Genomic DNA, 24,307 nt, shown 5'->3' with positions numbered 1-24,307 from the left:
CCCTGGGTTCACACCCCGGGCAAAGTAACATCAAAATTTTAGAAATAAGGTTTTTCAATTAGAAGAAAATTTTTCTAAGCGCGGTCGCCCCTCGGCAGTGTTTGGCTAGCGCTCCGGGTGTATTTCTGCCATAAAAAGCTCTCAGTGAAAACTCATCTGCCTTGCAGATGCCGTTCGGAGTCGGCATAAAACATGTAGGTCCCGTCCGGCCAATTTGTAGGGAAAAATCAAGAGGAGCACGACGCAAATTGGAAGAGAAGCTCAGCCTTAGATCTCTTCGGAGGTTATCGCGCCTAACATTTCATTTTTTTTTTTTTTGTTTAATATTAAGAAGAAAAAATGTATTTAAAAACAGATTATAACAACAGCTGAATTTATAGTCTTTTTCCTTTTCATTTCTTTTCATCTAATTCAACTTTTACGAATACGCTTCCAGCATCAAGCCACTGGGATACCTCGTAGATTATGGGAGCAGTAGCATTAGGAGTTTCCTCAGACGTGATTTTTTTTTCTTCTCGTCGACAGCCTTGATGTCCATCCACTTAGCGCTTCGCTCTACGATACATAAGATCTCTTTTGGTCTCCTGTAGAGGACCTGCAGAGGTGGCACGCGAGACACATCGTCCACTGCATTACCGTGCACGTTTTTCTGATGATTTTTCATGAAAATTTTGACGCGAAATAAATTCCACAAAAAAATGCAATATTTTCTAAAGATTATTGACTACGTCTCAATCCCTCCCCTCCCCGCTGTGACCAGGTGTAATACCTAAAGAAACCCCCGTTCCCCCCTAAAGGGGTCACGTAATTTGGGTACGTTCCCTAACTGTGTACATGCCCCAAATATCTTTACATCGACTTACATATGACATTTTATTAAAACTCCTCACACAAAATTTCTACCATACACACTAAATAGCTTAATTATAAGAATCCGCGTGGGGAAACATTGGTATTTTGTTTTGACTTATTTACAAAAATTAATCTCTCATTTCACCCTCTTCATCGTCATCATCGACACCTTTGATATACAGAACATTGTTGCACCGTATAAGCACTTCGCCAAGGTTTCCTAAAAATAGAGGATTGAATTTAGTATACATATCGAAATGAAATATTAATAAAAATTCTTCTAAGGTCGGAGATTGTCAATATTTTTTCCAGGGACCGTAAAGGCTTGGTTTCCTGTTTCCCCGAAGGCCTTGGAGAGTGTAACGATGTTGGTGGTCCTTTGGCGGATGCAGATCCGGTACGTTCCGGTACCAAGCACCATAAAGGTACTAGCCCGACCATCTCAGGAACAATTTGGTATGACCACAAGAAACTGATACTCGTCAAGGGGAGCGTGCTTTCCGCAAGGTCATTGAATACGCCTCGGCTCGCTTTATTCCCGCCGGAAGAATTCCCGAAATTCGGCCTAATTTTCCGGCGGAGTCCGCAAATTTAGCGACAGAACGTGACCTCATAAGACAGCTCGATCCTGGCGACCCCCAAATAAGGGATATAAACCAACGCATCAGATTGCTTGTGGATGCAAACAAGCGGGCGAAATGGGAAGAGCATCCAAGTAGTTGTAACCTCTCTTCCGGTGTGGGTAAGCTTTAGTCCACCGTAAAGTCCCTATCGAATCCGTCCAGGCGCAATGACAAAGCGCGAGCGCTTTGTAAGGCAACCCTTATGATAAGTGTTGAGTGACCATAACATCAATCATTAAATATTAACCACGTCAATTTTTTGACCACACCAATCACTCACCATGAGGGTTACCTTCATAAACGTCACTTCGAATGACGCCAATTAATTTCGCGCATTCAACTCGTCAAGAAGCAAAGTTTTCAGCAGCTCACATATATATATATATATACATATATATTAAATTTTCTAAGTTTGTGAACATTTTTATATTCAGTAAAAATAAAATTTCAAAAGAATATATTTAAAGAGTAAAGTTCATCAGTTTCTTGTTTTGGTATTAGAAGCAGTGTATGTGCGAGAAGTCTACGCAATTAATATTGTGTGCTTTACTTAAGTTGCGCTAAAGCGTTTGGGCGATAACCTGCGTCAACTACGACGCAAGAATAAAGATGACCACGATGGTCATCTTACATGGCGACCGTGACGATGGTCGTCTTACATGGCGACCGTGGCCATGCCTGCGGCAAAAGATGGCTCCGGGGAAGAAGAAAATTCCCTGCAGTACAAAATCAATTTAAGGTTTTAAAAAAAATATATATATGTGCGTGGGGTTATGGACGAAAAAAGTGCGTGGTGGTTGTGCTAATGCAAAAATACGTAAAATAATATAAAAGACAAAGAAAAACTTTGCAAAAATTACATGAAGTAGCATAGAATCATAAAAAGACTACAAAACATTATAAATTACAAAAAGACTACAAAAAAAAAATCATCTTAAAATTTCAAACACTACAAAAATTACAAAATTTCTAAAAAGTACAAACAAATATATATATATCAAAAGAAAAACTACAAAAATTATAAAATTTCAAAAAAAAAACCAAAACTACAACGAAAAGTGGACTTTTACCCAAAAATTTACATTTAAAATACATATAAAAGAAAATATACATATATACATTTTTGAAAATATAAAGAAGTGTTAGAAAGTTGTGATGGGCTGGAACATACATACATATACATATGTATATATGAACAAAAATTTTATTTTTAATCGGCTGTACCATGCCATAACGGTGATATTAAAAACACAACCACCTGTGACGCCTTTACAGAGCACCGTTAATAGCGGTTAAATATAACCCCAAGCCATTTACTCATCCACAAAAATTCGAGAAAGCAAAAGAAGCAAAAAGACAGAAGCAAGAATGAGAGGCAGAGAAGCAGAAAAAGCATCAGTGGGTAACGGCAGCAAAGGAAGACAACAACAACAAATTTCAGCAGTATACAAGCAAAGGCAGCAAGCAAAGCAGAAAAAAGGGCGGTACAGTACCTTAAAATATACGTATATAAAATTTTAACTTTGTACATACGTAGGTAGTTTGGCTTTCTCAGTATAAATACATGTATACTATAAACTTAGCAACAATTTTTCGTAATACACATGTAGCCTTCGCATGTAGCAACACAATTTGACACTTTTGATTATAAACATACTTTTCTTAAACATTTGTTTACTACGCATGTAGCAACACAATTTGACACTTTTGATTATAAACATACTTTTCTTAAACATTTGTTTACTACGCATGTAGCAACATACTTTTTCTACTTTAAAGACAATAACATGTTAAACTAATTAAATTAAGAAATTGAATTTTTCAAATTACTTACATACATAAAACAATTATATTGAAATATAAACATGTAAACATTTAAATATCGCCAAAAATTCGAATGCACATTAAATATAATTTCAAATATACGGCCATCACATGCATATTATCACGCATATATTACTATATTCTTTCTTTTTCGAACATTAATATGGAACTGGAATTTTTTATTTTAAATGCGAACATTGCTTCGTAATAAATACAATCGAAAAAATATTTTTTTCAAATTCATACATTTTTTAAAAAACATTTTTTGAAACGCAAATTATACATCAATTCTATATGTATAATACCAAAAATATCAAATCTTTTCGCCAAAATTTTGCGATAGTTATTCAAACCTAATCAATTTTGAAAAATTCTCATTGACTTTAAATATCAACATAGACGGGTTACAGTCAATCAAAGTAATGGTGAAAATTTATTTTATCGGTGAAAGCTTACTTTTCTCTTTTTCCAATTATTTCTTCGGAAATTAAGCATCATAGATGTCTAAACATTTACATATTTTTTTTGCAACAAATACAGTGCCATTCAAATAGTTAACAATTCCTTCGAAGCATCACACGAATACAGTGTATTCCAAATATTTCAACATATCTTACATTTGCGACTCTTTTCAAACTGTGTATTATATACAGTGTCTTTTAAATATCCCAACAGTTTTTTCTCTTTGCATTATTAAACGAATACAGTGCGGTTAAAATATTTCAACATTCACTTGCATTTACAAAATAAGTCTTAAATACAGTGCCTTTCGAATATGCGAATCTTTACCATTTACCAATTAACTCATCGATTTTAAATATTTCGAATATTCTCTGATTTTTTTTTAAACAAAAAAAAAAATTTTTTTAAATTACAAACCACAATTACTGAGCGAATGAATAGTTTCAACTTCATTCTTATATAAACAGTGCCTACAGCGTTAATCTTAACATTTTTCCGAATTTTTTTATGAAACATTTTTTTTTTTTTTTTCTGCCACGGAGGTAAACATTTTCAATAAATGTAATAAAGTTTTCAGATGTCAGTTGTCATATGTCAGATTTTGATTCCAATTTCAAAAATTTACGCTCTAATTTCACTAAAGTTACTAAACGAGTTTTAAATAACCGATCTATCTCAGCGAAAAAATCAATAGAATATGAAGATGCTTTAATTAAAAGCTATAACCAAATAATAATACAAGTAAACTCATATTTTGAAAATCGAGATAAGCCTAGTTCAATAATCGAAAGTTTGTCAAAGTGCAGAGAACAACTCACTAAATGTTTTTCTAGAATTAACTGCAATATAAAAATACCCAAAGATCTTTCTGAATTAATACAAGAAAGCGAATCAAGTTCTGATTTTGACACTGAGGAAGAATTATCTGACGCATCGACAACTTCAGCTTACAAAGCTAGTATTATTAAAAAAAGTCACGTATCTTTTCTTGAGGATTTCCCTGGATTTTCCAATTCACTCCACAATAATAATTTAGACACAATTAGCGAAGAACAACCAACAATGGCGACTTCAGAGCAAAAGAAAACTTTTATAACTATGTGTGCATCCATAATTAGAGAAAACTACAGCGGCGATCCGCTTTCACTTGCATCCTTTATAGATAAAATAGTTTTGATAGAAGATTTGATGGAAGAAAATTTGACAAATACTTTCATTTCGTTTATAAAATCCAAGTTAGAAGGGAAAGCGCGTGAGGCAATTCCAAATGAAGTAACAACAATTCAACAAATAAAAGATGCATTAAAAAGTAGAATAAAACCTGACAACTCAAAAGTTGTTGCAGGAAAAATTGCATCGTTAAAAGTTTTTAATAATAATCATACTGAATTCGCTAAACGTGTTGAGGAACTCTCCGATGCTTTAGAACGATCATTAGTTATAGAAGGAATGACTCAGGAAAAAGCGCACGAAATGGCAGTCGAACAAACCGTCAACGTTTGTCGGCTTAACACTCGCTCAGACCTAGTAAAATCAATTTTAGCGTCAACTACGTTTACTGATTCTAAGGATGTAGTTGCGAAAATGATCGTAGAACAAAATAACCAAACAAGTGAAAGGCAGGTACTAGCGTTTAGATCACGTTATAACAGGCAAAATAATAGTTTTCGAGGTAACTTCAGGTCAAATCAATATAATAGGAACAACTTTTCGAGGTACAACAACAATTTTAACAGAAACAACAATAGCAATTATAGGCATAATAACAACAATAATTATGGCTCGCGAAATAATGGTAATTTTCGAAATAACAATAGCAGGCCCGTAAACAGAAACAACAGCAATAACAACAGTAACAACAACAATCGACGTTCAAATACTACAAATAACGCTAGTGTACGCACTTTAAACGCCAACGGCCCTCAGGAGCGAACACTGGGGGACCAGAATCTGAATTAAATAACGTTTTTCAAAATAAATCAATTTATTGTTTAAACCTGAACTACTCAGATTTTATCGAACTGAATTGCAATGACTCTTTTAAAACATGCACTTTCTTAGTAGATACACAGGCTGATATATCAATTATAAAACTTTCAAGTTTAAAACAAAATGTTTCTATAAATAACAACAATATTATAAATATAACGGGTGTTACGACAGATACAGTTTCAACATTGGGTACCATTAAAACAGAACTTTTTTATTCAAATTTTTCAATTCCACATACTTTAAATGTAGTAGATGACAAATTCAATATACCGTCAGATGGTATTTTAGGCAAAGACTTTTTGAAAAAATACAATTGCATCATAGACTATGCAAACGAGGGCATAACTATTGGCATTGGCAAAAATATTCATAAAATTTCAATTTTACATAATACAACCGATAATACATTGATAATTCCTCCTAGATGCGAAGTTTATCGCTTATTTAAGCTGAAAAAATCTAAACATCCAGTTTTTATAGACGCACAGGAAATTTGTAGTGGTGTGTTCACCGCAAAGTGTATTGTTGACACTAACAATCCGATAATAAAGGTATTAAACGTCACTGACGAGGTAAAATACGTAAGAAATTGTAACATACTTACGGATGAAATCACCAACTATAACGTGTATAAAATCAATGATCTTTCAAAAGATTCGAAAAGGTCAGAGGAATTAAAATCAATTTTAGAAAAACAAATGCCAAACTATGCCAAACCAAAACTTCTCGATTTATGTCTAAAATATGATGATATTTTTGCACTAAAGACCGATCGTATGACACTTAACAACTTTTATGAACAGAAATTACGATTGACAGATACAAATCCTGTTTACATAAAAAACTACCGTTTACCATATTGTCAGAGAGAGGAAATTAATAAACAAGTTGATAATTTATTGCAAAACGATCTTATAGAACACAGCTATTCCAACTATAATAGTCCATTGATACTTGTGCCAAAGAAAAATCCAAATGGACAGAAATCCTACAGGATGTGTGTTGACTTTAGAGCCGTAAACAAAAAATTGATAGCAGACAAATTCCCACTTGCACGAATAGACGATATTCTTGATAATCTAGGCAGAGCCAAATATTTTTCTACATTGGATCTGTATTCAGGTTTTCACCAAATCCCATTAAATAAAGATTCTAGAGACATCACTTCATTCAGCACTGATCGCGGTGCTTTTCGATGGAAAGTTTTACCATTCGGCTTAAACGTAGCTCCGAATTCATTCTCAAGAATGATGTCAATTGCCTTTTCAGGAATTTCTCCAAACCAAGCCTTTTTATATGTCGATGATCTTATAGTCATTGGGTGCAGCGAAGCTCACCATCTTAAAAATTTAGAACAAGTCTTTCAAACATGCAAAAAATTTAATTTGCGTCTTAATCCCGAAAAATGCAACTTCATGCGTTCAGAAGTCACTTTCCTAGGACACAAATGTTCGTCAAAAGGTCTACTTCCAGACGATTCCAAAATAATTGCAATAAAGAAATATCCGAAACCTTCCGATAAAGATGCAGTAAGACGATTCGTGGCATTCGCCAATTATTACAGAAGGTTTATACCAAATTTTGCTTCCATAGCAGCACCTTTAAATAAACTTAGCAGGAAAAGAGTAGAATTTAAATGGGATCAATCATGTGATATAGCATTTGAAAAACTTCGAAAATCTTTAATTTCTCCTCAAATTCTCCAATACCCAGACTTCAAAAAGGAATTTATAATTACTGTCGACGCTTCAAAAATTGGTTGTGGTGCCATTTTAAGTCAAAATAAAGATGGCATTGACTTACCAATTTGTTTCGCGTCCAAATCATTTAATAATTCAGAACAAAAGAAATCAATAATTGAGTTAGAGCTTTTAGCTATATTTTTTGCAATAAAACAGTTCAGACCATACATATATGGCACACACTTTACAGTCAAGTCCAATCATCGTCCATTAGTTTACTTGTTCAATATGAAAGATCCCTCTTCAAAACTTTCACGTATCAGACTTGAACTGGCAGAGTACAACTTCACTATTGAATACATAAAAGGTAAAACGAACGTAGGAGCAGATGCACTCTCTCGCATCACAATAGAAGAAATAAAAAATTCAGGAACATCAATTTTAGCAGTACAGACAAGATCACAGACAAAACAAGAACAATTAATGCAACAAGAAATACTCAAAGAAGAAAAAGTAAAAGAAAACATAAAATTACAAGTTTATGATAATTTTTCAAACAAATTTTCAAAGAAAATACCCAGAGTAAAATCACAAATAAATTATGATAAAAGTGGTAAAATTACGAATTTTGAATTAAATGCGCATTTAAAACACAAAAAGATTGAGTTAATTAAGGTTGCGTGTGCTAACAAAATAATACATTTAGATGAATTACTTTTGAAGCTACAAAAAGAAGCTGGCAAGCGCAATATTAATATAATTGAATTGCAAAAAAATGATAATCTTTTTAAATATTTTTCGATATCAGATCTGAAAACCACTGGGAATAAAATTTTAAAACATTTAGAAATCGTCCTAACCGAACCCGTAGAAACTGTGACAGACGAAGACAAAAAACAACAATTAATAACAATTTACCATACCGACCAAATTTTAGGAGGACATTTCGGTAGCAAAAAAGTTTACGCAAAACTCAGAACCAAATATTATTGGAAAGGCATGGCGCGCGATATAGCGAAATTTGTTAAAAACTGCGAAAAATGTCTTTTGAATAAGGTTAAGCCAAAAACAAAAGAAAATTTAGTCCTAACCGAAACACCATGTAAGCCATTCGACATTGTTGTCATTGACACTATAGGACCTCTACCTCAATCCGATAATGGTAACAAGTTCGCTGTCACCATTATATGCGATCTCAGCAAATACTTAGTAACGATTGCGATACCTGACAAAAGTGCAAAAACGGTCGCATCAGCTATTTTTGAAAATTTCATACTAATATATGGCATTATGAAGACGATTAAAACTGATTTAGGTACCGAATACAAAAATGAAATTTTTTCAGAGTTAACAAAACTATTAAAAATAGAACATAAATTTTCCACAGCGTACCATCATGAAACTCTTGGCACAGTAGAGCGAAATCACAGAGTTTTCAATGAATATTTAAGATCTTTTCTAAATCCCAATTTTTCCGACTGGGATGTTTACTTGAAATATTTCACTTTTCTTCATAACACAACAACAAACACAGTATTCGATAATAAATTCTCACCATATGAATTAGTATTTGGCAAAGCAGCTAATTTACCAAAAGAACTGCAAACCGATAAAATAGACCCGATTTATAACATAGAAAACTATTCGAAAGAAGTTAAATTTCGTTTTCAAAAAACTCACGAATTAGCGAATAAAACAGTTACAGAACACAAATTAAAAAATCAAACCGGATATAACAAAAGTTCACAACCAATATCTGTCAAGGTATTTGACAAGGTATTGCTTGAAAAAGAACCCCGCGACAAGCATAGTAGTACCTATATTGGTCCGTATACCGTAATAGGTATTGACGGCGTAAACGTCACGTTAATTGATGACGAAACGAAAAAGAAAAAAATAGTACATAAAAATAGAATAAGGAAAATTAATTAAATTAAATTTTAAATTCAAGATTATTTAAAGTTAATCTCTATTGTTAAATTAGAAATAAAATGTTTTTCTTCCAAACCTGAAAAAAAAAGACAATGAAATCAAATAAATTTAAACAATCATTAAAAATTAAGAACTTAATTCATACAGTAAAATTAAAACACAAAAAAAAAAATTGTTTTTAATTATAAAAATTAAATTTAAGTCCTACTTTAGAATTAGACTTTAGAATTTCATTTTTAATTTAGATCTAAACATAGATGTAGATTTAAATTTAGTTTAACAGTCTTAAACTTTTATTAAGATAAAATACATCACGTTTGGGACAGAAGAATTTGGCCAATTCTTCTTTTCCAAAGGGGGATGATGTAAGGCAACCCTTATGATAAGTGTTGAGTGACCATAACATCAATCATTAAATATTAACCACGTCAATTTTTTGACCACACCAATCACTCACCATGAGGGTTACCTTCATAAACGTCACTTCGAATGACGCCAATTAATTTCGCGCATTCAACTCGTCAAGAAGCAAAGTTTTCAGCAGCTCACATATATATATATATATACATATATATTAAATTTTCTAAGTTTGTGAACATTTTTATATTCAGTAAAAATAAAATTTCAAAAGAATATATTTAAAGAGTAAAGTTCATCAGTTTCTTGTTTTGGTATTAGAAGCAGTGTATGTGCGAGAAGTCTACGCAATTAATATTGTGTGCTTTACTTAAGTTGCGCTAAAGCGTTTGGGCGATAACCTGCGTCAACTACGACGCAAGAATAAAGATGACCACGATGGTCATCTTACAGCTTTTTGCCGAAAATATATAATGCATTCTACGGTTGACAAAGTTGGACGGAGGGCCAACAGACACGCACATAAACATAAATTTAGAGCGTCCCCAATTACCATCACCGCCAAAGAGGTTGAGGATGTTATCGGTCAAGCTAAACCATCTAAAGCAGTGGCCCAGACGACATAGCCATGCCGATGCTTAAAAGCCAGGAAAAAGAGGATTTCAAATATTTAGCACATGTCTTCAACCTGTCCCTTTCCACCTTTGTCATACCCTAAATATGGAAAATGGCCAAGGTGGTCCCGCTACTAAATCCTGGGAAACCAGCTAACATAGGAGATTCATATCGCCCGATATCTCACCTATCGCCAGTAGCCAAGACGCTGGAAGCCATTTTGCTCCCCTATTTCAAAGCAAATTTGCAACTAGCCTGTCATCAGCATGGCTTTAGAAAACTTCATAGCACAACCACCGCGCTAAGTACCATTAGTACCCAGATAAATTGCGGCTTAAATCAAAACCAGCACCATAGAACAGTACTCGTTGCGCTAGACCTATGAAAAGCTTTTGATACGTTCAGCCATGGCACGTTACTGCAAGACCTGGAAGGGTCTACCTTTCCCACAATCTTAAAAGGTGGACCGCAAATTATCTGGCCGGCAGTCATCGGCGCAATTTAAAAACGCGACATCAAAACCAAGAAGAATTAAACAAGGGGCCACAGGGTGGTGTCCTATCCACACTTTTGTTTAACTTCTACATACCAAAGCTACCTTTGCCACCAGAAGGAGTTACTATCGTTTCCTACGCCGATGACTGCACAATAATGGCCACAGGCCCAGGCCCACATATCGATGAGCTTTGCAACAAAATAAACGGCTACCTCCCTGATCTCTACAGTTTTTTCACCTCAGGGATCGGTGTCATTTTCGGTTTTTGGTTAATGTCTTTTCGAGGTAATTCTCCACTTTAGCTCACAACTGCTAAAACTCGTATGAAAATATCGAGAGTATCAGGAGACGCGTTTTGGACCCAGGACCACGAATCCTCGAACGGAAATTAAAAATTTAACCAAATGCCATTTGTTTGTCCATCGTTTGTCCACGTTTGTCCAGGAAAAATTTTCGTTTGTCCACCTTTTGTTAAAGTTATAACAAAAATATTTGTTTTCGAAAAAACCCCAAAAAAAATTTTGTTTCGCTTTATTGTGCTAAATCGTATGTCAGTCGTTTGCCCATCGTTTGTCCATGTTTGTCCAGGAGACATTTTCGTTTGTCCACCTTTTGTTAAAAAGTTATTTCAAAAAAACAAAAATCGTGTGTGAAGTTGGCACCTCCATTTACGAGTAATTAAAAAAACCAAATGCCATTCGTTTGTCCATCGTTTGTCCACGTTTGTCCAGGAAAAATTTTCGTTTGTCCACCTTTTGTTAAAGTTATAACAAAAATATTTGTTTTCGAAAAAACCCCAAAAAAATTTTTGTTTCGCTTTATTGTGCTAAATCGTATGTCCGTCGTTTGCCCATCGTTGGTCCATGTTTGTCCAGGAGAAATTTTCGTTTGTCCACCTTTTGTTAAAAAATTATTTCAAAAAAACAAAATTCGTGTGTGAAGTTGGCACCGCCATTTACGAGAAATTAAAAAACCAAATGCCATTCGTTTGTCCATCTTTTGTCCACGTTTGTCCAGGAAAATTTTCGTTTGTCCACCTTTTGTTAAAAAGTTATAACAAAAATATTTGTTTTCGAAAAAACCCAAAAAAATTTTTGTTTCGCTTTATTGTGCTAAATCGTATGTCCGTCGTTTGCCCATCGTTTGTCCATGTTTGTCCAGGAGAAATTTTCGTTTGTCCACCTTTTGTTAAAAAGTTATTTCAAAAAAACAAAAATCGTGTGTGAAGTTGGCACCTCCATTTGCGAGTAATTAAAAAAACCAAATGCCATTCGTTTGTCCATCGTTTGTCCACGTTTGTCCAGGAAAAATTTTCGTTTGTCCACCTTTTGTTAAAGTTATAACAAAAATATTTGTTTTCGAAAAAACCCCAAAAAAATTTTGTTGGATATGAATAAATCTTATTATTGAAAACATAATTACAAAAGCACTTACGCACCGATCATGTGTAAATATATGTTTAACAAGTAAGGAAGGCTAAGTTCGGGTGTAACCGAACATTACATACTCAGTTGAGAGCTATGGAGGCAAAATAAGGGAAAATCACCATGTAGGAAAATGAACCTAGGGTAACCCTGGAATGTGTTGTTTGTACGATATGGGTATCAAATGAAAGGTGTTAATGATTATTTTAAAAGGGAGTGGGCCTTAGTTCTATGGGTGGACGCCTTTTTGAAATATCGCCATAAAGGTGGACCAGGGGTGACTCTAGAATTCGTTTGTACGATATGGGTATCAAATGAAAGGTGTTAATGAGTATTTTAAAAGGGAGTGGGCCTTAGTTCTATGGGTGGACGCCTTTGCGAGATATCGCCATAGAGGTGGACCAGGGATGACTCTAAAATGCGTTTATACAATATGGGTATCAAACGAAAGGTGTTAATGAGTAGTTTAAAAGGGAGTGGGCCTTAGTTCTATGGGTGGACGCCTTTTCGAAATATCGATATAAAGGTGGACCAGGGGTGACTCTAGAATTTGTTTGTACGATATGGGTATCAAATGAAAGGTGTTAATGAGTATTTTAAAAGGGAGTGGGCCTTAGTTTTATAGGTGTACGCCTTTTCGAGATATCGCCATAAAGGTGGACCAGGGGTGACTCTATAATGTATTTGTACAATATGGGTGTCAAATTAAAGGTATTAATAACGATTTTAAAAGAAGGTGGTGGTAGTTGTATATGTGAAGGCGTTTTCGAGATTTCGACCAAAATGTGGACTAGGGTGACCCAGAACATCATATGTCGGGTACCGCTAATTTATTTATATATGTAATACCACGAACAGTATTCCTGCAATGATTCCAAGGGCTTTAGATTTCGCCCTGCAGAACTTTTTCATTTTCTTCTACTTAATATGGTAGGTGTCACACCCATTTTACAAAGTTTTTTTCTAAAGTTATATTTTGCGTCAATAAGCCAATGAAATTACCATGTTTCATCCCTTTTTTCGTATTTGGTATAGAATTATAGCATTTTTTTCATTTTTCGTAATTTTCGAAATAGAAAAAGTGGGCGTGGTCATAGTCGGATTTCGGCCATTTTTTATACCAATACAAAGTGTGTAATTATGTGAACTGAGTTTAGTAAAGATATATCGATTTTTGCTTCAGTTATCGTGTTAGCGGCCGAGCGGAAGGCCAGACGATCTACTGTGTATAAAAACTGGGCGTGGCTTCAACCGATTTCGCCCTTTTTCACAGAAAACAGTTATCGTCCTAGAATCTAAGCGCCTGCCAAATTTCACAAGGATTGGTAAATATTTGTTCAACATATGGCATTAAATGTATCCTAGACAAATCAAATGAAAAAGGGCGGAGCCACGCCCATTTTGAAATTTTCTTTTGTATTTGTATTTTGTTGCACCATATCATTACTGGAGTTGAATGTTGACATAATTTACTTATATACTGTAAAGATATTAAATTTTTTGTAAAAATTTCACTTAAAAATTTTTTTTTAAAGTGGGCGTGGTCGTTCTCCGATTTTGCTAATTTTTATAAAGCATACATATAGTAATAAAAGTAACGTTCCTGCCAAATTTCACCATGATATCCTCAACGACTGTCAAATTACAGCTTGCAAAACTTCTAAATCACCTTATTTTAAAAGTGGGCGGTGCCACGCCCATTGTCCAAAATTTTACTTATTTTCTATTCTGCGTCATAAGTTCAACCCACGTACCAAGTTTCATCGCCTTATCCGTCTTTGGTAATGAATTATCGCACTTTTTCGATTTTTCGAAATTTTCGATATCGAAAAAGTGGGCGTGGTTATAGTCCGATATCGTTCATTTTAAATAGCGATCTAAGATGAGTGCCCAGGAACCGACATACCAAATTTCGTCAAGATACCTCAAATTTTACTCAAGTTATCGTGTTAACGGACGGACGGACGGACGGACATAGCTCAATCAAATTTTTTTTCGATACTGATGATTTTGATATATGGAAGTCTATATCTATCTCGATTCCTTTATACCTGTACAACCAACCGTTATCCAATCAAAGTTAATATACTCTGTGAGCTCTGCTCAACTGAGTATAAAAACTTACAAAGTCTCGGAGAGGCATCTCATTTTAATGGCCAATGTGAATCTTAAACAAGAATCGTTTTGGCGTGCTCCTGTAAGGAGAAACGTTTTTTAAAACCTTTTGAAAAAAAATAGTTTCTGATTGAAGATTTAAACACCTTAAGTTACTAAAAGAAGATTTAAGCACCTTAAGTTACTAAAAGATGATAAAAAATTATGATTAGATGATAAAAGATTATGTTTCCTTGATTGTTTAATATAGAGCAAGTTCTCAAATCGATGTACATGGAACGAAGTTCCACCATCCCTTGTCAAATTTGATTTGAAGACAAACCAATTTCGGCTTAGTGTCATTTTTCGTTCTGTCAAAGCATTTCCGCTTTGCTAAAGCTTTGCCTCGTGCAACCCGTAAATAAGGTAAATTTTTATCTATATATATAAAAAGAAGTGTACATTTTGATTGTCACTCCATAATACTAGGTTCAAACACACACCAAATTGGCAATTTATACTGGTTGGGCAATTTATTACGCAATTTGTCATATAATAAATTGCCAATTTAAAAAAAATTGCGTAATAAATTGTTTCAAACTGCAAATGCAACATTGTAAAGTGTGTTTATTGAGTATATTTAAACGTCAGTTACGCATGGCTGAACTATATGGTTGGCTCATCTCATCAGCTGATTTTATGTCTTTCATTTCACTGGAGTAGGGATTGTCAAAAGAAATGGGAAAATCAAAATGAAACCAAAACATTGAACACATTTTCTTACAACACACAAAAATTTCAAAGTTTTATGTTTTCATTCCATTCCATTCACCTAATACCAACACGCACATTTTGACAGTCTCAAAAAAGATATGTTGTTACTGTAGAGATGAGCCAACCAGCTATCAAATTACTATTGTGTAAGCTAAATAGAGTTGTATGAACACCACTCCATTTAAATCGAAATAGCCTCAATTTATTTTTCTGTTTGAACATAGTATAACTCGAGAACGGCTCGACAGATTGCATTGAAATTTTTAGGAAAGATACAGGAAGGAGAGATGATGGTTAGTTGGTTTTGAAATCCCAAATCGGTTTAGTCATTCTTGAGTTATAATTTTTTTTAGAAAAAATTCAAAATATGAAAAAAAAAGTTTACATTTCGGTCCGACCTAACGAAAAAAATCGATCCAACCTATTACAAGTTAATTTCATTGACAGCATACAAATATTAAACAGATGAACCTGTCCAAATGCAAATGTTTATCGATCACTTTCTTCTGATGGTAACTATTGTTCACGCCTGCCTTTCCAACATATCTTCGTTAAGTTAATAATTTACATACATACAAACACACACTCGCACTCATCGCACGCATCCATGCTTTTGTTGTACAACGTAACGTCACCGTCTTCGCTTTTGTTTTTCGCTTTTTTTATCATTTTGCCATTATGGCATATTCCTCAGTGCACTGCACTCCCACTCACTCCTGCTCCCACCGCACTCCCACTCCCACTGCAGCAACATAATGCACACTCACCTGCACTAATATTACTTTGCCTATATACTCTTCGCACTCATCGCTTATTTTGTCAACATTAAATAGCAGGACTTTTCCATGGAAAATTCCTAAACATAAATTCTGCTGCCTAAATTGAATTTTTTCTTAGCATGTAAGATCACTGAATTTGTAATCGTCAAAGAGTTACGACAAAATAAAGCCATATAAAAACCAAATTTCGTTTGCCTATTGATTTGGCATATACATAGATGTAGAAAACGCTCTACATTTCTCCAACTATTATTAATTTAAAAAGTGATTTTAAGTGTGTTCAGTGCAAGAAAACATAGTTAAAAAAGATTTTTTCCATAATTTCATCATATGCATCAAAATGCCACCAACAAGACGATCAACTATAGGTCGACGTACACGTAATTCTACCTATAGATTTAATCAAAGGAGAGCGCAAAGTGTAGAGGAACGCTCACAACAAAACCAAGTACAACAATTACGAAACGCACGTCGTCATAGATCGACAGATCCAAATCCATTAAATCCAACATCGAGACGAACGACACGACTTTCACGTATTGCTGTGCAAGATATGGAATACGCTGCTTTCGCTTACAATAGCGAAAATGATTATAGTGAACATGCCAATATTGGTGGAATGACGGTGAGATTTCCACATCGTGATGCAGCCAAATTTCAGGGTGAAACGCCTGGCATGTGTTGTGCTAATGGAAAAGTGAGACTACCAGCATTTGAATCTCCCCCCCTCCACTTCATTCATTCATTTTTGGAACGTCGCAAACGTCTAAGCATTTTTTGTCTCACATTCAAGAATACAATGCGACATTTCAAATGACGTCTTTTGGTGCGACCAAAATTGTAAGAGGCAATTTCATGCCGACATTCATGCGGAATATCATATGAAAATTGCGTTTGCAATTCCCAGTGCGTCTATCATTTGTCATGTCCATCAATAAGGCACAAGGACAAACGTTTCAAATATGCGGATTAAATTTGGAGGAGCCGTGCTTTTCACATGGACAGCTATACGTGGCCTGCTCAAGAGTTGGAACTCCAAATTGTTTGTTTGTGCTCGCTTCCAATGGGCAAACTAAAAATATTGTATATCCAAATGTTTTGGATTGACATTAATAATTTTTAAATACAAGGCATTCATTTCATAAAAAAAATTTATAATCTTTCATTTCTTTTTTTGGTTGGTTGCTACGAAGTGCAACGGGGTCCGCTAGTTGTTTTATAATTATTTAAGCAATTAAACATTAATTGTCTCACGTGTATTTTTTCAGAACTTCAAGTGGGTTGTGATTTAAAAATTATTATCGCATGAGTAAAAACTATGTAGATTATTGTTTACAAAAATTTACGTCTTTATACTTTCTATTTCGATTTCGAAGGCCTGGACTCTGAGTTTGAGGAATTTGGATCCGTTTCATTACGTATAAGTTGGTTTTCTGTATGTTAAGGAATTAGTTAGAATGTCCTTATAAAGCTAAAATTGTGGCTTTTTTATGTAAGGTGCAAAATCCTTCGTTAAGAACTTTTTTCTAAGATCATTTACATTTTTACAATAAGTCGCGCGTACACTTTTACGTTTTTTGAAAGGTGAGGGTTTTTAGTTTTAATCAAGTTAATTTTTAATTTTCTTTTGAAAAATATTGTTTTTTTTTCTTATCCCAACAAATTGGCTTTGAATTTTAAAGCCCGCCTCGATCACCATATATCGATCCAAATTTATTGCTTGATGCATTGAAACTACATAAAGTTTTTGACGAGAATAATTGCTTGAAGTCTCGTTCAGATAAACGACGGACATACGATTTAGCACAATAAAGCGGGACAAAAAAATGTTTTGGGTTTTTTCGAAAAAAAAATATTTTTGTATAACTTTTTAACAAAAGGTGGACAAACCAAAATTTCTCTGGACAAACATGGACAAACGATGGGCAAACGACGGACATACGATTTAGCACAATAAAGCGAAACAAAAATTTTTTTGGGTTTTTTCGAAGAAAAATATTTTTGTTATAACTTTTTAACAAAAGGTGGACAAACGAAAATTTTTCCTGGAAAAACGTGGACAAACGATGCACAAACGAATGGCATTTGGTTTTTTCATTACTCGTAAATGGAGGTGCCACCGTGGTGTGATGGTAGCGTGCTCCGCCTACTACACCGTATGCCCTGGGTTCATACCCAGGGCAAAGCAACATCAAAATTTTAGAAATAAAGTTTTTCAATTAGAATAAAATTTTTCTAAGCGGGGTCGCCCCTCGGCAGTGTTTGGCAAGCGCTCCGGGTGTATTTCTGCCATGAAAAGCTCTCAGTGAAAACTCATCTGCTTGCAGATGCCTTTCGGAGTCGGCATAAAAACATGTAGGTCCCGTCCGGCCAATTTGTAGGGAAAACCAAGAGGAGCACGACGCAAATTGGAAGAGAAGCTCGGCCTTAGATCTCTTTGGAGGTTATCGCGCCTTACATTGATTTATTTATTTATTTAAATGGAGGTGCCAACTTCACATACGATTTTTGTTTTTTTTTTTTTTTGAAATAACTTTTTAACAAAAGGTGGACAAACGAAAATTTTTCCTGGACAATCGTGGACAAACGATGGACAAACGAATAGCATTTGGTTTTTTTTAATTACTCGTAAATTTGTTTTTTTGAAATAATTTAAAAAAAAAAGTGGACAAACGAAAATTTTTCCTGGACAAATGATGGGCAAACGACGGACATACGATTTAGCACAATAAAGCGAAACAAAAAATTTTTTGGGTTTTTTCGAAAAAAAATGTTTTTGTTATAACTTTTTAACAAAAGGTGGACAAACGAAAATTTTTCCTGGACAAACGATGGACAATCGAATGGCATTTGGTTTTTTTAAATACTCGCAAATGGAGGTGCCAACTTCACACAGGATTTTTTTTTTTTTTTGAAATAAATTTTTAACAAAAGGTGGACAAACGAAAATTTTTCCTGGACAAACGAATGGCATTCAGTTTTTTTAAATACTCGCAAATGGAGGTGCCAACTTCACACACGATTTTTTTTTTTTTGAAATAACTTTTTAACAAAAGATGGACAAACGAAAATTTTTCCTGGACAAGCATGGACAAACGAATGAGATATGGTTTTTTTAATTATTCGCCCAAGTAGGTGCCAAATTCACAGAGATCATTGCTTCCTCTGGGGTTCCGCAAGGAAGTATTCTAGGGCCTCTATATTTTTATTTTATTTATAAATGATATCGGCTGATGCTTCGCTTTTGAGGAATACTTGTTGTATGCAGACGATTTCAAAATTTTCGCCACCACAAAGAGTTCTCGTGACTTTGAACGGCTGCAATCAGACCTCCTCAATGTTGAAAACTGGTGTTGTTTAACTCGTGTTACCCTAAACATCAAAAAGTGTGTCCATGTATCTTTTTCGAAATCGGCTTATGTTCTACGGACTTCATATAGTATTGCGGGCTGTGCCCTGGAATCCGTAAAGGAAATTAAAAACTTGGGTGTATTTTTTGACTCTAAATTTGGTTTCGCTAACCAAGTAAACTACGTTATTACTCGGTCTTATGCCATGCTAGCGTTCATTCGTAGAAATTGTTCAGCTTTCACTAACCCTCACACCCTCAAGTCTCTTTATTGCTCTTTTGACAGATCGAGACTGGAGTATGCTGCTATAATTTGGAGACCGTACCATACTGGTCGCTCTAATCGCATCGAGAGAGTTCAAAAAGTTTTTTTACGTTTTGCTCTCCGTTCTTTGAATTTTTCTGATCCTTTACCGTCAGATGAATCGAGATGTCTTTTAATTGAACTGAGTACGCTTGAAAATAGACGAACCATCTTATCGTGCTCGTTTATCATTGGCTTAATTTCTGTAGATGTAGATTATCCATCGCTCCTGGAAAAAATTCCGTTCAATGTTCCCTGCAGAAACTTGCGGCATTTTGAGACCTTTAAAATTAGTTTTGCAAGGACCAACTACGCGCCTATCGCGAGGGCTTGTGCGGATCTCAATTTGATTTCAGCTCTTCAGGTGTTGACTGCACTTCTTTGTATGCATCCCTAATTAGTCATTTAAGATCTTTCTACTCATAATATTATGCTAGTCTGTAAAAATTTGTAAATTTAAAGACTCAAATAAATAAATAAATAAATAAAATAAAATAACTCCGTCCTCTTGGCAAATACTAGAAGCTTCCTAGGACTTAAGCCACTTGCTGCTTCTATATCTGACAGCTGTATCACTCCTAATACCTGGAGTCTTAGCCTGGCAAGTGCAGGGCACGAGCACAGAACGTGCTCGATCGTTTCCTCCTCCAACCCGCACTTCCTACATCTGCTATCACTGACCAAGCCTAATTTAAAGGCATGTGACGCCAGAAGGCAGTGTCCAGTCAGAATACCCGTCATGAGTCTACAGTCATCTCTTTTTAATGATAGAAGCAGCTTTGTTAGTCTAAGGTTGTAAAACCTACACATAATCTTCGACACTTTACAGTCCCGCGCTTGAACCCACGCCTTTCCCGCTTGGTCGATCATGTGCACCTCTCGCCTTCGCTTAATCTCGCCCAGTCTAATTGGGACGTCTACGGAGAAAGCTTCAAGGTATGCGCCTGTTTTAGCTAGTTCGTCCGCTTTTTCATTCCCATCTATTCCCATATGCCCTGGGACCCAATATAGATGTATGCTTCTCCCTGTCCCGATTCTCTCCAGAGACTGCTTACACTCTAACATGCATTTACATGCTGTGCTATGCGAGATTATTGCCTTAATTGCTGTTTGACTGTCAATATAAAACTTAACACGGTTGCATCTTAAGCTATTCTGTTGTTGTTGTTGTTGTAGCGATAAGGTTGCTCCCCGAAGGCTTTGGGGAGTGTTATCGATGTGATAGTCCCTTGCCGGATATAGACCCGGTACGCTCCGATAACACAGCACCATTAAGTTACTAGCCTCACCATCTCGGGAACGATTTATATGGCCACATTACACCTTCAGGCCATACCTCCATCCCCACCCCCAGGTTACATGAGACCATCGTCTGTTGTGAAACAGGATTCGCCGCGGATCGGTGAGGTTGACAATTGGGTTTGGAGAAGCTGTATATTGCGCTGGCAACCTGAAGGGTTGCGCTACACAGCCCCTTGAATCTGGTATTTTAGTCGCCTCTTACGACAGGCATACCTGCCACGGGTATAATCTGACCCCCTAACCCGCTGGGGGACTTAAGCTATTCTCTTCCAGGGTTTCTACTGCTTTGGTTACGGCTTATATTTCCGCTTGGAACACGCTACAGTAAACCGGCAGCCTGTAGGATCTGCTTATTTCCGGATCAGCACAGTATACTGCAGACCCTACTCCTTCCACTACTTTGGAACCATCTGTGTACACATGTATCGCCTCGTCCGCCATTTGCGCACCCTTGCGCCAACCGTCCACCTCTATTGTGGCCTTAAGATCTCCTCGAAGCGCAGATAGGGAATCAGGTAGTCTGTTCGTCTTGTGATTGATGACGCTATACTACTATGGCCATATGGTCGGCGCTCAAGCTGCCCCGAGGCACCAAGCCTGGTTGCGGTTGTTAATGCTATGTTCTTTGCTACCAGGTCTACAGGTGGAATGTGCAGAATGGCATACAATGCAGCCGTCGGGGTTGTTTTCAGGGCTCCCGTAATGCTAAGCACCCCAGCGGATTAGGGGATCAGAATATACCCGCGGTAGGTATGCCTGTCGTAAGAGGCGACTAAAATACCAAATTCAAAGGGCTGTGTAGCGCAACCTTTTAGGTTGCCAGCGCAATATATAGCTTCTCCAAACCCAATTGTCAACCTCACCTATCCGCGGCGAATCCTGTTTCACTAACAGACGAGGCTCTGGCGACCCCAAGCTCCTCATGGAACTTGGGGGTAGGGAGGGAGGGAATGGCCTGAAGGTTTAATGTGGCCACATAAATCGTTCCCGAGATGGTCGGGCTAGCACCTTAATGGTGCTGTGGTACCGGAGCGTACCGGATTTGTATCCGGCAAAGGACCATCACATCGATAACACTCCGCAAAGCCTTCGGGGAGCAACCTTATCGCTACAACAACAACAACAGCGCCGTTGAGGCCTTCTTGACCCTCTCCTCCACGTTGAGTTTCCATGACAGCTTACTGTCTAGGATGATTCCTAGATATTTTGCGGAAGGTTTCTGCTGTAAGGTCACCCCCCCCCCCCTAACTTAGGCCTGGTCCAATTTGGGACCTTGTACCTTTCATTAGAACAATTTTCCCCTTTCGGGGAGCAACCTTATCGCCACAACAACAGTAACAACCTTGTACCTCTTTGTAAACAAGGTCATATCCGTCTTCTCCGCATTGCCTTTCAGCCCATTAGATGCCCAGGTATGAATATCCCGAAGCGCCCGATCCATCAAAGAACTAATCGTTGGAAGGCACTTTCCACTTATGACAATTGCAACGTTATCTGCGTAAGCCGTAAGTTTTACGGGTCCCTCATCGAATCACCTGAGCAATTGGTTGATGACCAGCGTCCACAGCAGAGGTGATAGTACCCCTCCCTGCTGCGTACCCCTGTCCACTGATTTCGTGGCCTCGTACAATCCCCATTGTGATGTAATCTTCCTGCAATTTAACATGCAGCCGATCCATCTGATTAAGGCGGGATGTACTTTAATGCAATTAAGACCATCCATAATCGCCCATTTAGAAACATTATTGAAATCCCCGGCAATGTCCAAGAAGACTCCTAGAGCATACTCCTTATATTCCAGGGATTTCTCTATGCTTATTACCACCCTATGTAATGCGGTGTCCACCGACTTGCCTTTGGTGTACGCATGCTGTGTTGTGGAGAGCAGCTTTTCATCCACGTTGGGCTTACATCTATAAGCCTCTCAAAGGTTTTGAGCAGAAATGATGTTTGGCTAATGGGTCTATAGTCTTTGGGATACACGTGACCCATCTTCCCCGCCTTTGGTAGGAAAGCTACACGAGCAGTTCTCCAAGAGTGCGGTACATGATTCAACCTTATGCACCCATCGAATATTATTTTAAGCCATTCCACGACCGCCATTCTTGAAACTTGTAGCATGGCCGGGAATATACCGTCTGGGCCCGGCGATTTAAACTTAGAAAACGTTTTCGCTGCCCATTCGATCTTGGTATCGGTCACCAAACCCGGCACTACCCGCTCCGTGATCGAAGTGAGGGTGATGTCTGCTGACTCTTCTAAACCGTCTCCCGATGGGAAATGTGTGTCGAGAAGCACCTCAAGAGATTCCTCACTATTACGTGACCATTCCCTGTTCTCTCTTTATTAGTCCCTGGACGATGTTTCCCCTTGCTAGGATTTTTTTCAACCGTGCTGTTTCGCTGGAAGTCCGTACAGAAACTTTTCCATGAGATTCTCTTCGCCCTGGAAATTTCACGCTTGTAGATCCTCAGTAGATCCCTGTGCTCGTCCCGACACGCTTCGCTTTCCGCGTTCTTTGTGAGCTTAAACATTTCTTTACCTGTCTTAGAAGACTCAGCTCATTGCTCCACCATGGCGGCTTTGCTTTTCCTCTGAATCTTCTTAGAGGGCAAGCTTTGTTATACGCAGTCATAAGTGTCCTTGTTAGGAATTCATTCTACTCCTCCATTTCCTCCACATTGGCAACCTCTCTGGGTTGTCCCAGTTTTGTTTCTACATGTCTGGAATTTAGTCCAGTTCGCTGACCTAGGATTCTCTAAAGGTTATTCCCTTCTCTACCCTCTTTAGGGGATACTGAAACTGATATACGCATGGTCGGAAAAGAATGGTCTATCAAGAACCATCCAATCATACCTTGATATATAACGCTCGGAGCTCAATGTAATATCGAGAACATTGCTGGATGTTGGACCAATGTATGTAGGGACATTTCCCCTGTTGTTGTTGTTGTTGTAGCGATAAGGTTGCTCCCCGAAGGCTTTGGGGAGTGTTATCGATGTGATGGTCCTTTGCCGGATACAAATCCGGTACGCTCCGGTACCATATCACCATTAAGGTGCTAGCCCGACCATCTCGGGAACGATTTATGTGGCCACGTTAAACCTTCAGACCATTCCCTCCCTCCCTACCCTCAAGTTCCATGAGGAGCTTGGGGTCGCCAGAGCGTCGTCTGTTAGTGAAACAGGATTCGCCGCGTATAGGTGAGGTTGACAATTGGGTTTGGAGAAGCTATATATTGCGCTGGCAACCTGAAAGGTTGCCCTACACAGCCCCTTGAATCTGGTATTTTAGTCGCCTCTTACGACAGGCATACCTACCGCGGGTATATTCTGATCCCCTAACCCGCTGGGGTGGACTTTTCCCCTGTTGGCTATCTGCAGGTTGGTTTGCAGGATGTAACAAAATAGAGATTCACCTCTCTCATTCGTATCTGTGCCTATGAC

The 24,307-nt window shown here is 36.9% G+C and overlaps 1 protein-coding gene across 2 annotated transcripts in view; it reads right to left on the bottom strand.

Moving 5' to 3' along the window:
- Nucleotides 1-854: 854 nt before the first annotated feature.
- The window catches only part of SmF (small ribonucleoprotein particle protein SmF), a 33,110-nt gene continuing 9,657 nt past the window's right edge, over nucleotides 855-24,307 (bottom strand). For both annotated transcript variants that reach the window (XM_067782025.1, XM_067782026.1), the window contains one exon: nucleotides 855-1,072. In XM_067782025.1, the coding sequence (XP_067638126.1) occupies nucleotides 981-1,072 (92 nt within the window). In that variant the 3' untranslated portion in view covers nucleotides 855-980. The remainder of the gene's footprint in view (nucleotides 1,073-24,307) is intronic.

This window comes from Eurosta solidaginis, chromosome 4, assembly GCF_040869045.1.
Source record: "Eurosta solidaginis isolate ZX-2024a chromosome 4, ASM4086904v1, whole genome shotgun sequence".
NCBI lineage: Eukaryota > Metazoa > Arthropoda > Insecta > Diptera > Tephritidae > Eurosta > Eurosta solidaginis.
The sequence above is the reverse complement of the archived record's forward strand: the minus strand, read 5'-3'. Positions and strand labels throughout refer to the sequence as shown.